General features: G+C 46.2%; 1 protein-coding gene across 6 annotated transcripts in view; it reads right to left on the bottom strand.

Annotated features, from left to right (window-relative positions):
• FHOD3 (formin homology 2 domain containing 3) overlaps nucleotides 1-16,356 on the bottom strand; it is a 456,179-nt gene that overhangs the window by 373,445 nt on the left and 66,378 nt on the right. For all 6 annotated transcript variants that reach the window (XM_032421245.1, XM_032421239.1, XM_032421240.1 and 3 more), the window contains exon 3: nucleotides 14,493-14,557. In XM_032421245.1, the coding sequence (XP_032277136.1) occupies nucleotides 14,493-14,557 (65 nt within the window). The remainder of the gene's footprint in view (nucleotides 1-14,492; nucleotides 14,558-16,356) is intronic.

Genomic DNA, 16,356 nt, shown 5'->3' on the forward strand with positions numbered 1-16,356 from the left:
GCCCTCCAATTCCTAATATCCCAGTGCACAGGCAATCATCACTCCTTGGTCAGTACTCAGGGGCCACCTTCCACAGGCAGGAGGAAAGAAAGCTGAAGCCATGTCATTTCCCGTCCAAAGAGGTGACCTCCTGATCTTTCCAAGTCAGTTTCATTCATGAATGACAGGGTATCGATCTATGAGGTCCTGTCGTTATTTCCCCCCAAATGTTGCAATCAGTGCTTCCATAAATTCTGTTCCATGGTTACTCCAGGTCCCAGAGTTTGAGAGTTTAGCTTCCCGCCTTCCCCTCAGAATGCTGAGTGGAGAATCACGCCAGGCTTAACAGAACCACCACCATCAGTCAATGTGGCCTGTCACATCAGTCACTCACAAAGGGACTTTCTAAAGCAGGTTTGCCACTCATTTCCAAACCATGTCTGGTTCACACCTTGATACGCCAAGCCAGAGGTTAGAGTGTGAGGTCCTAAATCACTTTTGTAGAGAACGTGCTCCAGAAAAATCCAAACAGGCTGAACTCAGGACAATGGCCATCACGCATGTCTGAGCAAGACCCCAGCATGGAACAAGCTCCATCGCTTCTAGAACAGCAAGCCCAAGGACAGCAGCTGGATGCACACCCCCAACAGAGTCACGTTTTATTTTAGACTCACTCCCTCTCTTTCACCTCAAATACTCTAGCCTTAAAAAGCAGCAAGCTCAGAGTACCTCCAGTTTTAATTTAGCCTGGCACAGCCGCGCTGCTCCAAGCTGGAAACACTGCAGAGGCAAGAAAGGCAGAAGCAGCTGTCTGCCGCTCGGCTCCGGACACAGCACCCCTTGCTGCTGAGCACACAGCTCATCTCTAAGCTGCTTGGCCATTGCACTCTATGCCTCCGGGAGAAGGGGTCGAGCTCAAGTATCCACAAGCCCAACTGCTGAGCCTCATATACAGAGACCTTCTCTGTGGGGCTCCAGGGGTCCACAGATCACGCCGTGGTCTTTCCCTCCTGAGTTCAGAGGCACACCGGCCACCCTGACACCTTTCCCCCAGTGCCACCCAGGAGAGAACCGGCCTCCCACCCGCGGCCAGACAGGCTTCCTAGTAGTTCAGGGAACGACCCCTGGCCCACTCTGGGGACAGGCTCCTCGAGGGCCCATGGCCAAGCGAAGATCTTGAAGGTCCTCACAATAGGACACTCCAAGGAAAGGGAGAGGCTGAGCCTCACTGGCTCACTGCCTTCCCCCAGGTCCACCCATCTTTCTCCAGCAGGAGTGAGGGCAGCCACAGTGTCCTCCTGAGGAGCCAAGGAGAATTCCCTACTCCCGCTGCAAATGGGAAACGCAGGATTCAAAGATTCCCCTAAGATGTACCCATATTAGAGGAAAATAAAAATCCCTGCCACATCCTCCTAGGGCCGATGTGTACAGGGAACTAGGATTTAAAAAAAAAAAAGAAAATCACCACTCCAGAAAGGACAAAAACCAGGAACCATGTAAGTTCATTAGGAAAAAAGAAGATGAATTCTTCAATTCTTGGGTCTGGGACTGTTCCCTCCTCAAGGAGTAAGGAAGGAAAAATGCAATGCACCTTCCAGCAATAGGCAGGAATGAAGGGCTGCCTGTTCCCTTCTGACATCCTGGGCCTTTTCAGGGAGCTGAGCTCCAGTGCCCAAAACACCTTTTGTATATTTTCTGTTTCTATCTAAGAAACAATGGACCTGGGAGGCACATGGTGGCTCTGGGGGGCTTGTTTTCTCTCTGCTTAGCTTGCTTCACACTTACATCTAGTTTAACAATCAGTCAGATTCTGTACACAGGATCAGGAGAAATGAAGAATATAATTAGAATTTTATGAGCAAACTTCCTTGGAGAACAACAAAGATTCAAGAGAAAATTCTATGTAACCATACTACCAAAGAGACAAAAAGTATATTTTCAATGTGTATGGAAAATTCTCCTACTTTGAAATGGATTTCATCCCCAAGTTCAGGTGAGGAAATGAAGGCTTGGGGCAGTTCTAGGATTGGCTCCTAGAAACCAGCTCCTTCCTTCGAGGCCTCTTTACCCTTCCACCCTGAGAGGGAGGAAGGTCTTCCATCCCCACCCTTAAGATCACACAGCATCCCTGGGAAACAGGACACAGATCAACCAACTGGAGAAGCAAGAGTTGAATGGTCAGTGTCCCAATGCTAAAGGCACTGGGGACACAAGGGGTGGGGTGAGCCAGAGTCCTTCTGATGGGGGTGAGGAATAGGAGATGGATGTGGGACCAAGTTCAGGTATCCAGTGGACACAGCACGGATCTCAATGGCAGATCTTGAGCTCCGGGAGAGCTGGAAACTGCAAGCCTACAGCTTCTAGTTAGAATCGTGAGCGCGGATGAAAGAGCCTCAGGCCTATTTCCTTCCTAGCACTTAACATGGTGGTGGCACCCATAGGCATTTAATACGTGTTGAAGAGTTACTTTCCAGGTCAGGTGGAAAGCTAACCGTGTCCAACATTACAGCCATATAAAGGATAGTGATGTTTTCAAACCCCCCCACCAGACACTGTTGACTCTTGGCGGCAGCAACAAACTCACGTTCATGAGAACTGTGCAGGGCGTCCAGATGGCAAGTTCTTGACCTAAGACAGCTGTGTGGCTCAGCAGTGCCTTCAGCAGCTCGTAAGGGAAGTGGGGAAGTTGGTGCCATGTCCCAGGTCTAGCGGCCCGACAGGCTGATTCCAGAGTTTGAATCCCGCCTGTCACTGCTCCCCCCTCGCCCACCTTCTCCCCTCAACTAGGACACTCCTGCAGGGGAACCAGCACCCTCCGCCCAGGCTGGGTGCCCACACCTCAGCAGGACTGCTCCAGAGCAGCTGCTTTTTATTTTTATTTATTCTGCCTCCTCAGCCATTTGTTTAAAATGAAAACATGCCAAAGGAGGGTTATATAAAATGTATGTATATACGCTGGTATGTTTTAAATATTTAATCTTGGATCCTAGGTACAACCTCATTCGGAGTCCTCCCAAGTCCTCCCCACAAGGCCCAAGTCCGCGGTGGCCTGCCCGCCCGTGAGTGGGGTGGACTCAGCACCCTATTCCCCAAGCCCGCGAGCCTGCTGCCACAGCCTGGCACTCCCTGAGTCTCCTGACGAAGGCCAGGCCTGGAGTCAGATCCCAGAAAGGACCCAACTCCAAACCTTGGATGACAGCCAAGGAAAGGCAGGGCTGCAACTAGAACCCCAAGACAGAGCTGCCCTCTGAGGACCACCAGCCCGATACCCGCCGTGAACACAGAGGCCACCAGTTCTGCCCCAGAGAAGCCTGGCCCAAGCTGTTCCAGGCAGTCTGTGAGGCCATCCCAATACAGGCCTCGCTTCTAGAATCTACTATCTTCCGTCAAAAAAAAAGAAAGAAAGAAAGAAAAATAAGAGGAAAGAGGAAAAGAAAAATCCACAGCATGAATCTCATCCGTGACTCACATGGGCCTTGGCAATTCCCAGTGAGGACAGCTTTGTGGAGCTCCTTTTCAAGTCCCTAATGGGCTGGTAATTGGTTTTACGGCTTTCTGATGAAGTGTGAAGTGCTCTGCGGCACTCTGCTTTGCTTCCTGGTGGCTTCTGAGGCCTGGAGCCTAAGCCCGGTGAAGGGAAAAAGCAGAAGCCCCTGGCCAGCTCATCCCCACCCTCAGCAACCCCAGCCCCCAAGGTGCAGGACAGGAGGTAGAAGAGACACCAACACATGACCTGGTGGGACAGCTTCTGAAGGTACCCTGGGCCAAAGAAGTCATTTAAAAAAAATCCTCCAGATACAAAGCCAGCTGACAGTAACTGTGATAGGTTATTTATGTGTCAAAGTTTACCATCACTAGAGAAGTTGTAGACAAAACATACAGATTATGTATTTTTTTGGTGCAATTTGAACAGCTTATCTGACCGTTCTGTAAATCTCAACTCGTACAGAATATTTTGACTACTTTTATATACTTAGGACATGATTTTTCCACTTTAAAGTTACACAATGTAACTAGCACTTGGTGTTACATTATGGTGTTTTCACTCCTTTTCATGCACCCAGTTGTCTTGTGTAATGCCTGAGCACATTCTCAGAAGCTTTACCCTCCGTTTCGGGGGTCCCTTCAGGAGAACACCATCGGGGAACACACAGAAGGGGAGCATCGAGCTGCCCTCACGCTCACAAAACCCGCTTAATTTCAGTCAAGTTGAGAGTTTTTCAGTAAACATGCTAATTATTTGATTCTTGCCCACACTGGAACATTCTAAAATGTATCAAAACCAGGGTTACTGAAAAGACCACCACAAAAAGACCCCAATGCCACTAGTTACGCAGGAATCATGGACTCAGGATGGCCAATTCCACTCTATCGTACAAGTAAAATGTTAATGGAAACCTACTGATCTGCAGTTTCAAATCTGTCCACCAAGCAGAAAAGGGAAGCAACTAAATCATACCTTCAACACACAAGTTGAGCATTTTATGGGTTTTATAATTAAGAGTTCGACAATGTCTTACCCTAATATTTAATACAATTCTGATACCCAGTGGTGGATGAGGAAGGTCCTTCAAGAATGGGAGGCAAGACCTGCATCTCATCCAAGTCGGTTCTGTCTCTAAACACATCAGACATGCTACAAGTGCGTTCCTTTGAGAACCAGGGGATGATCACATTTCAACTTCGCTCTGACCATCTGTAAAGCAACTGTGATGAGGAGGATGAGGATGTCTGCCACCATTTGCCCAAGGTAGCGCACGCCGGGCACAGCACGTGCTTGTACACACACTATCCCCACGAATGCTCACAGCACTCCCCGGAGGGAGGCACCAGGGCCCCCCTGTCCTCACCCGGATAAATAAGCAGACAGACCTCACAAGGTTGAAGGCAGGGGGAGGTAGCAAGGGAGGCCCCAGGCCCCACTCACATGGCTCTTCCTGGCACACATACGGGCCACCCAGGCCACGAGCCATGTCAGGCACTGCATTCCGGATCCACACAGCACTCCCACAGAACCCAGAGCCCTCCTGGAAACGCTTTAAAATGACATTCCACCCACGTCCACAGATTTGTTACTATTTAATTTCACATTCTACTTACTGCATTTTATTCTTCTTCCTAAGAAAATACCAAACAAATTCATTTCTCAAGTAAATGAATTAAACTCGCATCAGTACCATGACCCTTTTAGCAGCTCTTCTGGGTTCCTGAACCAAATTTCAACATCTGTGTGTATAGGCTTTCCCACACCAAGCCTTAGACACCGAATGGGTGCCCTACAATTCAACTCAATTCTGATGCTAACTGTAGATAACATCACATGCCACAGGTTAAGGGCTCAGTCTTCCAAGACGGCCCACCATCTTCAGACGCCAATCACAAACCCAGTTGCTCACCTGTGCCTCCGATCTACCAGCTTTTGATCAGAGGTTCCAATGAATCCCTCCTTGAGTTTGATTAATTTGATAGAACAGCCCACAGAACTTAAACATTTTACTTGATCACCAGTTTATTATAAAAGGATGTAACTTACATGGAAATGATGCATAGGGCAAATTATGAGAAAGGGGTATGGCCCTCCCATGTTCTCTCCCCAAATCTCCCTGTGTTCACCAACCAGGAACCCTATCCTCTTGGGTTTTTATGGAGGCTTCATTATAGGCATGATTGATTGAATCACTCACCAATGGCTAAGAGGTCAGGGATAGGACTGAAAGTTCCAACTCTCCAATCACATGGGTGGTTCTTCCCATAACTCACCCCCATCCTTAAGGTAGGGACCAAGTTGCCTCATTAACATAACAAAAGGCGCCTTTGTTGCTCTTATCACTTAAGGAATTTCAAGTGTTTTAGGAGCTCTGTGCCAAAAACAGGATGAAGGTCAAATATTTATCATACATCACTAGTACAGTGGCTTTCCTCAATCAACAAATACTTTGGGGTCTGCTTCTGTGGGCTGGACACAAAACAGTCCACCTTCAAATGCTCAAGAGCTAACTGCTACCTGGAACAAAAACCCTACCTCCTAGATCTTCCCAGATAAGGACCAGACCTCCAAACCAAGAGCAAGAAGACTCCCAGCCTCCCAGCTCAGAAGCCTTGTGTTCCTTCCGGACAGCTCCTAAAGCCAGAGCTGACAGCACGTAGTTCTGATCAGTTAAGAGCCTTCGTTTCCACTTGAAGCCCAAAAGAGAAGCTATGTCCAGCCAGGCAGGATGGAAGACCTGAAGGGATGTGAAAGCTCCAGATCCTCCTACAGCAGTCGGCAGCCGGGCTCGGAAAAAGGGATTTCAACTGCATAACTAAACAGAGTCAGCTCTTGAAGGGTGAAATCCATTTTTCTCAGCTGATTTAAACTTTCCCCTGAGGCCATCTGTGAACCACACAAGAACTCTGAAAACCGTCCTTTGAAGCCTGGGGAAACTTCGCTTAGGGAAAATGTTTTGAAAGACCTATTTAGAGGTTTGGGCGGCACTTCAGACTTCCTAGACCTGAAAGGTCTCACTGGGTTCTGCAATCACAGATCTAGAAAAGGGCTGAAGACGATATAAATGGCCTAAAGAGCAAAGCAACAGGCCAGTACAAAGAGCACTAGTTGGAGAATTGAGAAATTCAAGCTTTACTCTCTCAGCCCCTCCCATGGCTAGTGAGGGTCCGTGAAACCAAGGGTGGGAAAGAACCCAACCGCAAAGGTGCCGCGCCCTGAACATGATTCATATTGTTTTTTTTAAATGCCCAAGGTAGGGGTCACCTGGGCAGCTCAGTCGGTTGATCATCCAACCCTTGGTTTTGACTCAAGTCATGATCTCAGTTGGGGGATCAAGCCCCACATCAGGCTCTGTACTCAGCATGGAGTCTGCTTCAGATATTCACTCTGTCTCTCAAATCTTTTTTAAAAATTTAATAAATAAAATGGCCAAGGTAAGCAGTCTATAATTTAGTAGAATTCTTCTCAAACTAATTATCTTCATGGCATTTTACAACTTGAAATACTTGCAGATACGTTATCTAATTTTCAGAGTGGTAGTAAGCTGACCATTGAATCTAAAGTGGAATCTTTTTAAAAGGCTAAGAAATGATTGAAGTATCGACTGCATGCCAAATGCTATACCTTGTCCCACAAAGATTTCCCTAAATCCCTGAAAATGTATCCCCTTCCTGCCCACACCATCATAGTCCAGTTACTAGGATAGAAATAAACCACATCACCGCTCAGTACAATTAACAGAATGTTTTTTTCATTTTTTTTTAAATATTATTTATTTGAGAGAGAGAGAATGCACATGAGTAGGGCGAGGGACAGAGCGGGGAGAGGGAGGAGGAGAAGCAGACTCCCTGCTGAGCAGGGAGCCAAACTCAGGGCTTGATCCCAGGGCCCTGGGATCATGACCTGAGCCGAAGGCAGACGCTTAACTGACTGAGCCACCCAGGCGCTCCTGTTTTCTTCTTTCCAATTAAACTAACAAGATTCCAATTAGGCTAACCTTTTTCATTTTCTCCTTTTGCTCTTCTGTCACTACTACTCTGGCATATGAACTTGAGACTACAGCACTTATAACCAATTCCCAAACACCTTTTTTACTGTTTTTGAATTAAATTTTGAACGGGCTGCATGTGTTGCTCAACTTCTAATGCTTTCCATGTGTTTTGATTCCCAAGTTAAAATATTTCCCATTTGGTACTTGCGCCAAGAATCGGTAAAATGCGCCAAGAATCCCCACCCAAGAATCCATTTTTTCTAAGTCCCTCAGCAAGACCGGAAAAACACATGGGTGCACATCTAATCCTTGAAGAACCACCTTGTAGCAAGATATGTGCAAGCCATCCATCCTACCTTTCAGCTCCCATGCCCTCTGGATACCAAAATTTCTAGTAACCAATCACTTTGTTTCCTAACATACTCTTAACTGTTCCATGACACAAAATGAAGCGGACTCTTCATGGGGGGAGCCTCTGGTGCAGAAAGCCCATCTCAAGAGCTTGCATTACATTCCCCAGGCAGCTCAGACCTACAAGTAAAAAGCATTTATAGCGACACTCTAGAACTCAAAGAACTCATTCAAAGGCATGGTGGTTTCCTTACCAGGGGCTGTTTTCTGGATAAAACTGAAGGTTCTGCTGGACAGCAACTTTGGAGTCTAGCTGCCAGCACGTGGTTTAAACTTGTAACATCTGCTACAGGTGTCCCCACCACTAGGACTACATTCCCCAGAGTCCATTTCTGCCAGAATGTCATGTTCCTTGTTAAGGATATAAGCAGTTATTAGGACAGGGCAAAGTAACATCAATAATGGTTCTAAGGCAATGCTCAAATATTATCCAACCATCTAACCTCTTCAGAGACAAAAGGTAACAAAGTTCTAAAGAGGCAAAGAATAATTTAACTAACGTCAAAGGGGAAGGTAAGCGCACAAATGTGAAGTCAAACTGCCTTAAGAGACCCCCGTATAACTGTTTTTCTTTCCTGTGGGTCAATCCATATTTGCTCATTTTTCCTTCCTCTTAATTCCCACAGCTGACCTGAGTTTCCAGCTGTATCTGGAAGGTTCTTATGCTAATTCTCTCATAGGTGTGTCTCCTTTTCTTTATCCACTCCCTGTATTTATGTTTACCTGTATGTCTGTAGACAGTAGAGTCATTTTTAAATTCATTCTCTAATTGTTCTTTTAATTCCTGGCAACAAATCATTCCTGACCTATCTATATACTGTCCTCTAAAATTACAGCATGTGTGGACAGGTGTGACAGAACTGAATAGCCATCAGCATTTAAACACTAGACTCTGGGCAGTTTAACTACCTAGTGGAATGTTCCACATGCTTCCCCATAGGCTTTCTCCCTTGGGGGGTGGTGGTGAGAGCACATCTGTCACTGTTTGGCCATAAGTTCCCTTAGAAGTTGCCACCAACACAGAGTGGAAAGGCTGATCCCAGCCCAGACCCAGTGGCCTTCTAGACATGTGGACATTCTGGGAGCTGAGGTAGATTAATAGGAAACAGATGATGGGAGGTGTTTATCTGATTAGCCCAGAGAGCCCGTTTTTACCTAGAGAACAGAACGGTGGGTAAAAATGGGTCACAGACTTGATGGGGTATAAAAGGGAGGCTTAACAATATATAGGAGTACTACAAGTCTCCTGCTACAAAGGGAGACGCAGAATTTCAAACCTGAGCTCAGTTTGTGCCGAGGCCAGCCACTCAGGTCTCTACAGAATGGCACGGACAGGAGATGGGCTCCAGAATTTCTGGAAAATCCATGGATCCCTACATCGAAGGACAGATAATAGGAAATGTGACCTGCTGTGCCTAACCCCACTAGGCAAGGACATAGCCAGGACACTGTGAGCTTGGCCATCGTGACATCCACTAACAGGGCAGGAGGAAACCCCTGCCCTTGTCCCTGTCCCAAGGCTACAGAGGCAGGATAAGAGCAGAAGCTGGGGGAATGCAGAGCAGAGTCAGCAAGAAGCCCAGGCCCAAGACTTGGAGTCAGACACAGGAGGGCAGGGGGGCCAGGAGAGAAAAGAGGGACTACGGGGGTGGTTCTGGACACAACAGCCTAGGTTATGGTTTCCACGGTCACCCAGTAGATGCATGGGCGCCCACCCCCTTAGACAATATAGGGACAGCAGCACCTGTGTGGACCCACTCCTCTTCCCAGCACCCGGGGTAGGGGACAGGACACCCAAGCTACCACACAGGCTTCGAGCGTCTCAGAGTGCGCGTGCATGCATGCACACGCACGCGCACACACACACACACCGTGCTAAGAGGCTCCTCCTCTTGATTAGCTAATTTAGAAATACCACCCAGGTGCTATGAAGCCTAAGAGGGTCAAAAAGGCATTTTGCCATTTGTAGAAGGAAACCTCTAGTTTTCATGGGAATTCTAGAGTCAAGAGGCAGGGAGGACCACATTGGAATCTAATATCAGTCCAAAACCCAGTGTCATGTAACAGCCCACCCAAGGGGCAAGTGAAACATCAAAAAAAAAGTTGGAGGGAGGCCTCCCTGCAGGGCCAGAAGGGCTCAGCCACATAGAACCCCAGCTCAAACTTAACACGGAAAGGGAAAGATGCTCAAAAGCAGGGGAAGTGGTACTGGGCCCAGTCAGAAGGCTTGGCAAGGTGGAAGAGGATACAAGCCTAGGCCTAAGAAGGCAGAGCCTGAGGAAAGGACTGGAGAACAAAAATGTATGTGGGGGTTGGGGGTAGGGTGAAGTCAGGGGTCATGAATCCCCTCAGTCACTCCTGCACTAGAAGGGTCTTCCTGAAATGTTGCCCCCCCCCCACACCTCCATTTGTCATTCGCCTCTTCAGTGGAACGGTATAGCACGAAGCAGACCTGCAGGACTTAGCTCAGAAGTCTTGGCAAATGATAGCTCATGCCTTGTTCTGTTGTTTGTGTTGCTGGAAATAGACTACTTTTTTGCATCAATGGGTAAAGCAGCCTTCTCCTCGTGTGATTTTTCTTGCCTCTATAAGTGTCCTCTCTGCAATTTGACCTTTAATGAGCAAGGAGACTAACCTAATGGAGAGATTAGTCACCTCAGCTACCTTGCCAATTTCTGCCTACCTCATCTCTATCTTCATGAGCAGATATCATCGCCTAGGTTTGGGGGAAATGCCTCTAAAGACTCTAAAAACCCTTTGTACCAGGTTGTCCTTCAAAACTGCCATCGGAAATGATATTTTGCAACCTTCAGCCAACTTATCCTTTTGTTTAACTCAATGCTGGATACTTTAAAGTGTCCACCTTATGGGTCACAGACTCTCACTGGACAGAGTTTATTCTCTTAATGAGAAGACAGGATCTGGTCCAGAAAACTGAAGCACGGAGGTTTTAAGTCCAACAAAATGCCTTCAAATCAAGCCAGAAGCAAACACTCAGATATTACCTTTAGGATCCTAACAACTTTAAATCTGTTTTGTTTTTAAATCCTCAATTCCATCTCTCGGCCCTACAATTCTTCCACTCCTTTTCTCTTCAAGATGAGATTGAGTCATCAGAGCCCTCTGAACATTTTTCTGGTGTCTGGAAATAGGATCACCCTCAGAGACCAAAAAATTTATTTTCTCTAGCTAACCTCATAAAAATGCAGACTTTACATGCCTGTCATAGGTTTTTTTCCATCCATATCTAAGTTCATGCCTACAAAGTGATCATTGGTTTTTCTGAGGGACTGAAGCTAGATTTGGAAGGTGAGTCATACATTGTTTGCTACAATGTTACATCAAGTGGTCATACTCAAAACTGTGCAAAGAAATAAAAATTACAATAGAGAGGAGCATCTCTCTCTACTCTCTACCAAGATCTCATTCCAACTTCCTGCTTCAGCCCTGCTGCACTATCAGAAAAGGCCTGTGTTGGCTGCCAGCCATGACCTTCAAAGCAGTGCCCAGTGGCCTTCACTTTTTGTGAGGTCCGTTCGGTTGCGGACCATAAAGGCTCCACTCACTCTTGTCCCAATCAGGGCCAGAGTTCCAAAGTTAACACTGAAGAATTCCAACGGCATGTCACTTCCAATTCATCAACATGCAGTCCTGGATTCTAAACATTCCTATACTTAATAAAAGCAGGAATGAACGAGAAAAGATTGTAGGGTGAAAAAAACATTTGAGAAATTTAGTTGATAACATTTTAAACCCATAAGCCCAAACTGATCCTGGATCCTTCCAGTCTAATCTCATGGTGGGGAAAGGGGTCTTTGGGGAAATGGCATATGATGCCAGGGGTAAGGGAACAGTGATTGTCCAATGCCTGTCATAGTTCAACCATTGCTCATATGGCAAGGAGGGGATGTCATCTGGAAAAGAAACAAGGACTCAACCAACTGATGTGAAAAAGATTTTCTCCCCTCTTGTTATGTTTTCTTTTGTCATTTTGACTGAAGATTGTTCCAGGTTTGGGTTTTTCATCCCAAAGAAATCTCTAATATTGCCATTTGGAAAGGGAAAGAATATGTCACAATGGGGGTTGGTACTTCATACACACGATGCATACATTCCATTTTCTATACATAACCAAAGGATAATATTTAGTGCTATTATAATAAATCTATTCCAGATCTTGCCAATAATAGGAAATGGGACAAGAAAGAGCATTTAATACACAGGATAAACTTTGCCTTCTTGGGTACTGATGTTAATTTATACAGTCAAACCCTCCTATCCGACATAATTAGGGCTGAGGTAATGAATGGGAGAACTAATTAAAGCACAAAATCCTTTTGAAGTAATAAACACCTTAAGACTTTATTTTAATGTGCAGCTACAGGACCTGATCATCTTGGTTTTGCCTGTGATGAGACACTGGGCATAGAGAATAAGGACACACACCTTCACACCCACTTTCAAGCTAGGACCTTTCTTTGAGTAAGGGTCTACTAACTAGAATTCTCTGTGGACCTTCTTTCATGAACCCCTCCACTGATGTGGTCCTGGGATTTCCAGTCTCAATTTCTGTGAAGTCAAGCAAGAACAGACACTTGTGAAGACTACATACAGCCCTTCTAGATTTTTTGCAATATTCCAACTTTTATAGTTGTTGCAAACCACCTATGTTGACAAATGCTTTAGTAGTAACCAATTTTGAATCTTGTCCAAAATAGTCAATGAATTTTCAAAGCAGTGACTTTTTATACTATTTAATCAGTTTATAGGATATTCACCTACCACTTCATTCAATTACTTAATTCCAATAGCAAGTGCAACTGGCATTAAGGAGGTTTGGGAACAAACACTCTGATCCTGTCAGCACCCGGTTCAACCCCTCCAGCAGGAAGGAATGCTTGTCCTGGGAGAGCGCAGGACGGGCTGCTGGGGCTCAGTGTGTTATGGGGAGAAGTTGTGTGTTTTACATGGTATATATATTACAGGAGACTATAGAATACCTAAGTTCATGCAGCAAGTCAATAACATAGAAGCTGGTTTAAAAAACTCCTGTACTTGAAACATTTAAGTACAAAAAGTGAATTTACACAAAAGGAATTAGTTCATTAGGATTCTGATCTACCCTATTTTAGTGTTAATATGCTTTCCACCACCTAACTATCTTGGGAAATACCAATTCATCTTCATGTCCCAAATCTCTACAGGTTATCAGCTATATTTCAACTAATAGTTAACTTCAACAGTATTCAGCACATAACATACTGGAATTTGTTCTAGATCTGGCTGTGGGGGAAGGTAGGATTACCCAAAGTCATAGGTCACAGGCCTTTTCTTTAGGTAGACATGATTTATATATATATATATATATATATATATATATATATATATATATATATGAAGTAACAGGAAAAAGTATAAAGCAGGTAATTAAAAAAGCAAATGATTAAATATATAGTGTATATTTTTATAGTACATGGTTCATGGTCACTCAGTGCCACGGGCAGTTGAGAAGTGAACAGGCAGTGCTGAAGGTTCTACCGATCTCACTATGTTTCCAACAAGATTAGGAGCCCTCCCACCCTGAGGCTGAGGAGTCTGCTACACGATTCCTCGTTGGCCACACGGTCAGAGATGGTCCCTGGAGACTCTTCTGGCCTCACACATTTAATACTAGATGACCTAAAATTACACAGATTCCCCCCACGTCCTGCCACCTCCTCACCCCATCCCTGGGTCTCCAACAGAGAAGCAGGGAGAAAGGGAAAGGACCAGAAACAATCCTTCCCACTCCACTCAGTCCCCACACTCCAGGTGTAGACTGGGCCTCAACACAATGATTTGTGCTCTTAATGAGAGGCCTGAATTAAGACCACAACTTATAAAAGTAAAAGGACACGGATATGGAAAACTTCTATGTATAAAGTGAATTTTAATTTTCTTCTTTTTATGACACTAGATACTTGCCTCAACTTAGCCCAACGCCAGGAGGAAACCAGGCCATGGTTTTAGATACCCCTCACATAAAAATGGTGTACTTCACATCAATAACTGCTTTCCTTGCCATTCAACCCACACGTGTAGGTGGGGAAACCAAGAGGTACAGGAAATGGCTGCAGGAATGGCCCCAGTGGGGTCCCTGTGTGACGCTCGCAAACCATTCTGAACCACAAATACATCCCCTCGACACATATTGCTTTGTTTCTTTGTATGCCCCATCCTACGCTGACCTGACAGGTCCCTTTTTATCACCTGACCACAACCTGGAGCTGCAACCCCCACGTCCCCACAGGGAGCTTCGAAGAGCCACCAGAAGGCACGTGACGATCACTTCAACTGGCTGGAGGTTCACACAGACGCTGCCCCACAAAGAACCTCATCAACAGTCTCTTACCTCCAGCTCTACTCACTCACTGAACAGCAAAGGAAATCAGAACGAAACAGGGCTTCAAAAGCTATTGCCGAAAATTGCTTCACTAAACTAACAATCTGGGCTAGGGGCTTACCCAAGTAGATAGCATAACCCTAAGTATCCCAGGTATTTTGTTGCTTAGAGAACATTTCTTATCACACGTTTAATCACTTGAGGGCAGATGGGACGTATCCCCTTCTGCACCTGTCACTCACCGATGCAGGCGTGGACCCTCACGGACAGCTGTGTCCTCAGGATGATGCTGTGCTTCTTGCCCCGCCTAATGGAGACAGAAGACAAAATGGACACAGGGATCAGAGTGGTCGCCAAGAGGACACCTACATGCTGTCAATCAACTTGAAGCTTCTGGCACACCCACCTCAGAGAGACTCTAGGTAAGCAGGGACCGAAACAGAATGAGAATCTACCCGGAAATAACATGACGTCACAGGGCTTTATAGAAAATTAAACGATGAAGTTTGACTCTGTGGGATCACACACACATTTTATTACCAAACCTGGTCAACTCCTTCCATCCATAGAGTTAGTGTGTACTCATGCTTGACCATGTTGGGAAAACTTAAAAATCTATGCCCATCAAGTGAAATCCCTGGAATGTAACAACACACATCTGCTTGACATTTTTACATTTTTTGGCTACAGAAGGGCACACAGTGGGGTCATCAAAAAGCCAGTTTGCTGTGAAGTCAAGACGGTTACAGCTTTTACCCTTCGCTCACAGGAAGTAGGAGTCCACCAAAGAGCTTACGGGCCATTTATTCTCAAGAATGCCAATTTATACCACGAAAACAGGATGGGGGGGGTGCCGGGGTGGCTCAAGACAGTTAAGTGTCTGCCTTCGGCTCAGGTCATGATTTCAGGGTCCCAGGATCGAACCCCACATGGGGCTCCCCACTCAGCAGGGAGCCTGCTTCTCCCTCTCCCCACTCGTGCTCACACTCTTGCACCCTCAAACTCTTTAAAGAAAATAGGATGGACCCTCCTCCCCAATTCTGCTCCTAGTGGGGCTCGTCCCACCCTGTGCAGAGAAGGACTAAAGCACCCAGCAGTTGAGAGGATAACTGGGAGAAAACAGGTGTCCTGGCTACCTAGGGGTAACAAAGGCTTTGGGATTTGGACAAAGGGAAGAGCCAGTGAATAAAGGTAAAATGGAGCCAGCCGACCAGCACAGCAGCAGATAACCTACGGGGTCTCTCAGTGGCTGAGCCCCCTCCCATCACTTTTCTGGCCACTCCTCTCCCCAGTCTGGCAGTGCTCTCCTGCTTCCGGGTTTTGGGGTGGTGTTGGAGAGAACAAAATCTCGCCAGGACACGAGGCTAACATGATTATGAACTCACAGTAGTCACTGCAACAGTTTTATTTATTCTTGAGACCTGGTAAGAGGAGAAAATATGGCTTTTAAAAATGGTCTCCTCCAAAGGAGAAAGGAAAACCACTTGCATAGGCCTACAAAATCATGCAGTGGCCTCCAGCCCAGCAGCTGCTTATAAGCAGAAAATCTGCGTTCACAATCCCTTCCGATCCCCACGAGCCCCTCCTTTATTCTTTGTTCATCCGATTGTTTTACAATTGTTGTGTGCAAGGCACTGGTCTCAAGGACCTTTTCTCAAGTAGACAACACTTGACCCAACTTCGCAAGTCTGTGATGCCTATAAACACGGACTGCAAAACTTTCTTCACACACAAAAATCTTTCTCTGGACAATCCAGATGTTGACCTTCCTTCAAGTCTTGTGATCATGCTAGAAAATTCTAAGTGCATGGACCTGAATTATTGAACAAACTGTAGGGTGTCCTGGGATGGGGCCGGGGGGGGGGGGGGGGGGTAGTAGCCACCAGGTGTGTAGCAGAGATCAAGCTTGGAGCACTAACTTGAGAACCAGTGAGTTAAGGCCAGACCCTAATGATGAGTAACAGCAAACCCTCAGTCCACAGACCCCAGGATTTTCTGTAACTCATGTTATCAGCAGTTAGGAGTCAATAAATAAAGCATGTAGACAAAAAAGTACATGCTTTAGATGCCCGGATATGGCGGGGGGGGGGGGGGGGGGGGGGGGGG

The sequence above is a fragment of the Phoca vitulina genome, unplaced genomic scaffold (assembly GCF_004348235.1).
Source record: "Phoca vitulina isolate PV1807 unplaced genomic scaffold, GSC_HSeal_1.0 scaffold24, whole genome shotgun sequence".
Taxonomy (NCBI): domain Eukaryota; kingdom Metazoa; phylum Chordata; class Mammalia; order Carnivora; family Phocidae; genus Phoca; species Phoca vitulina.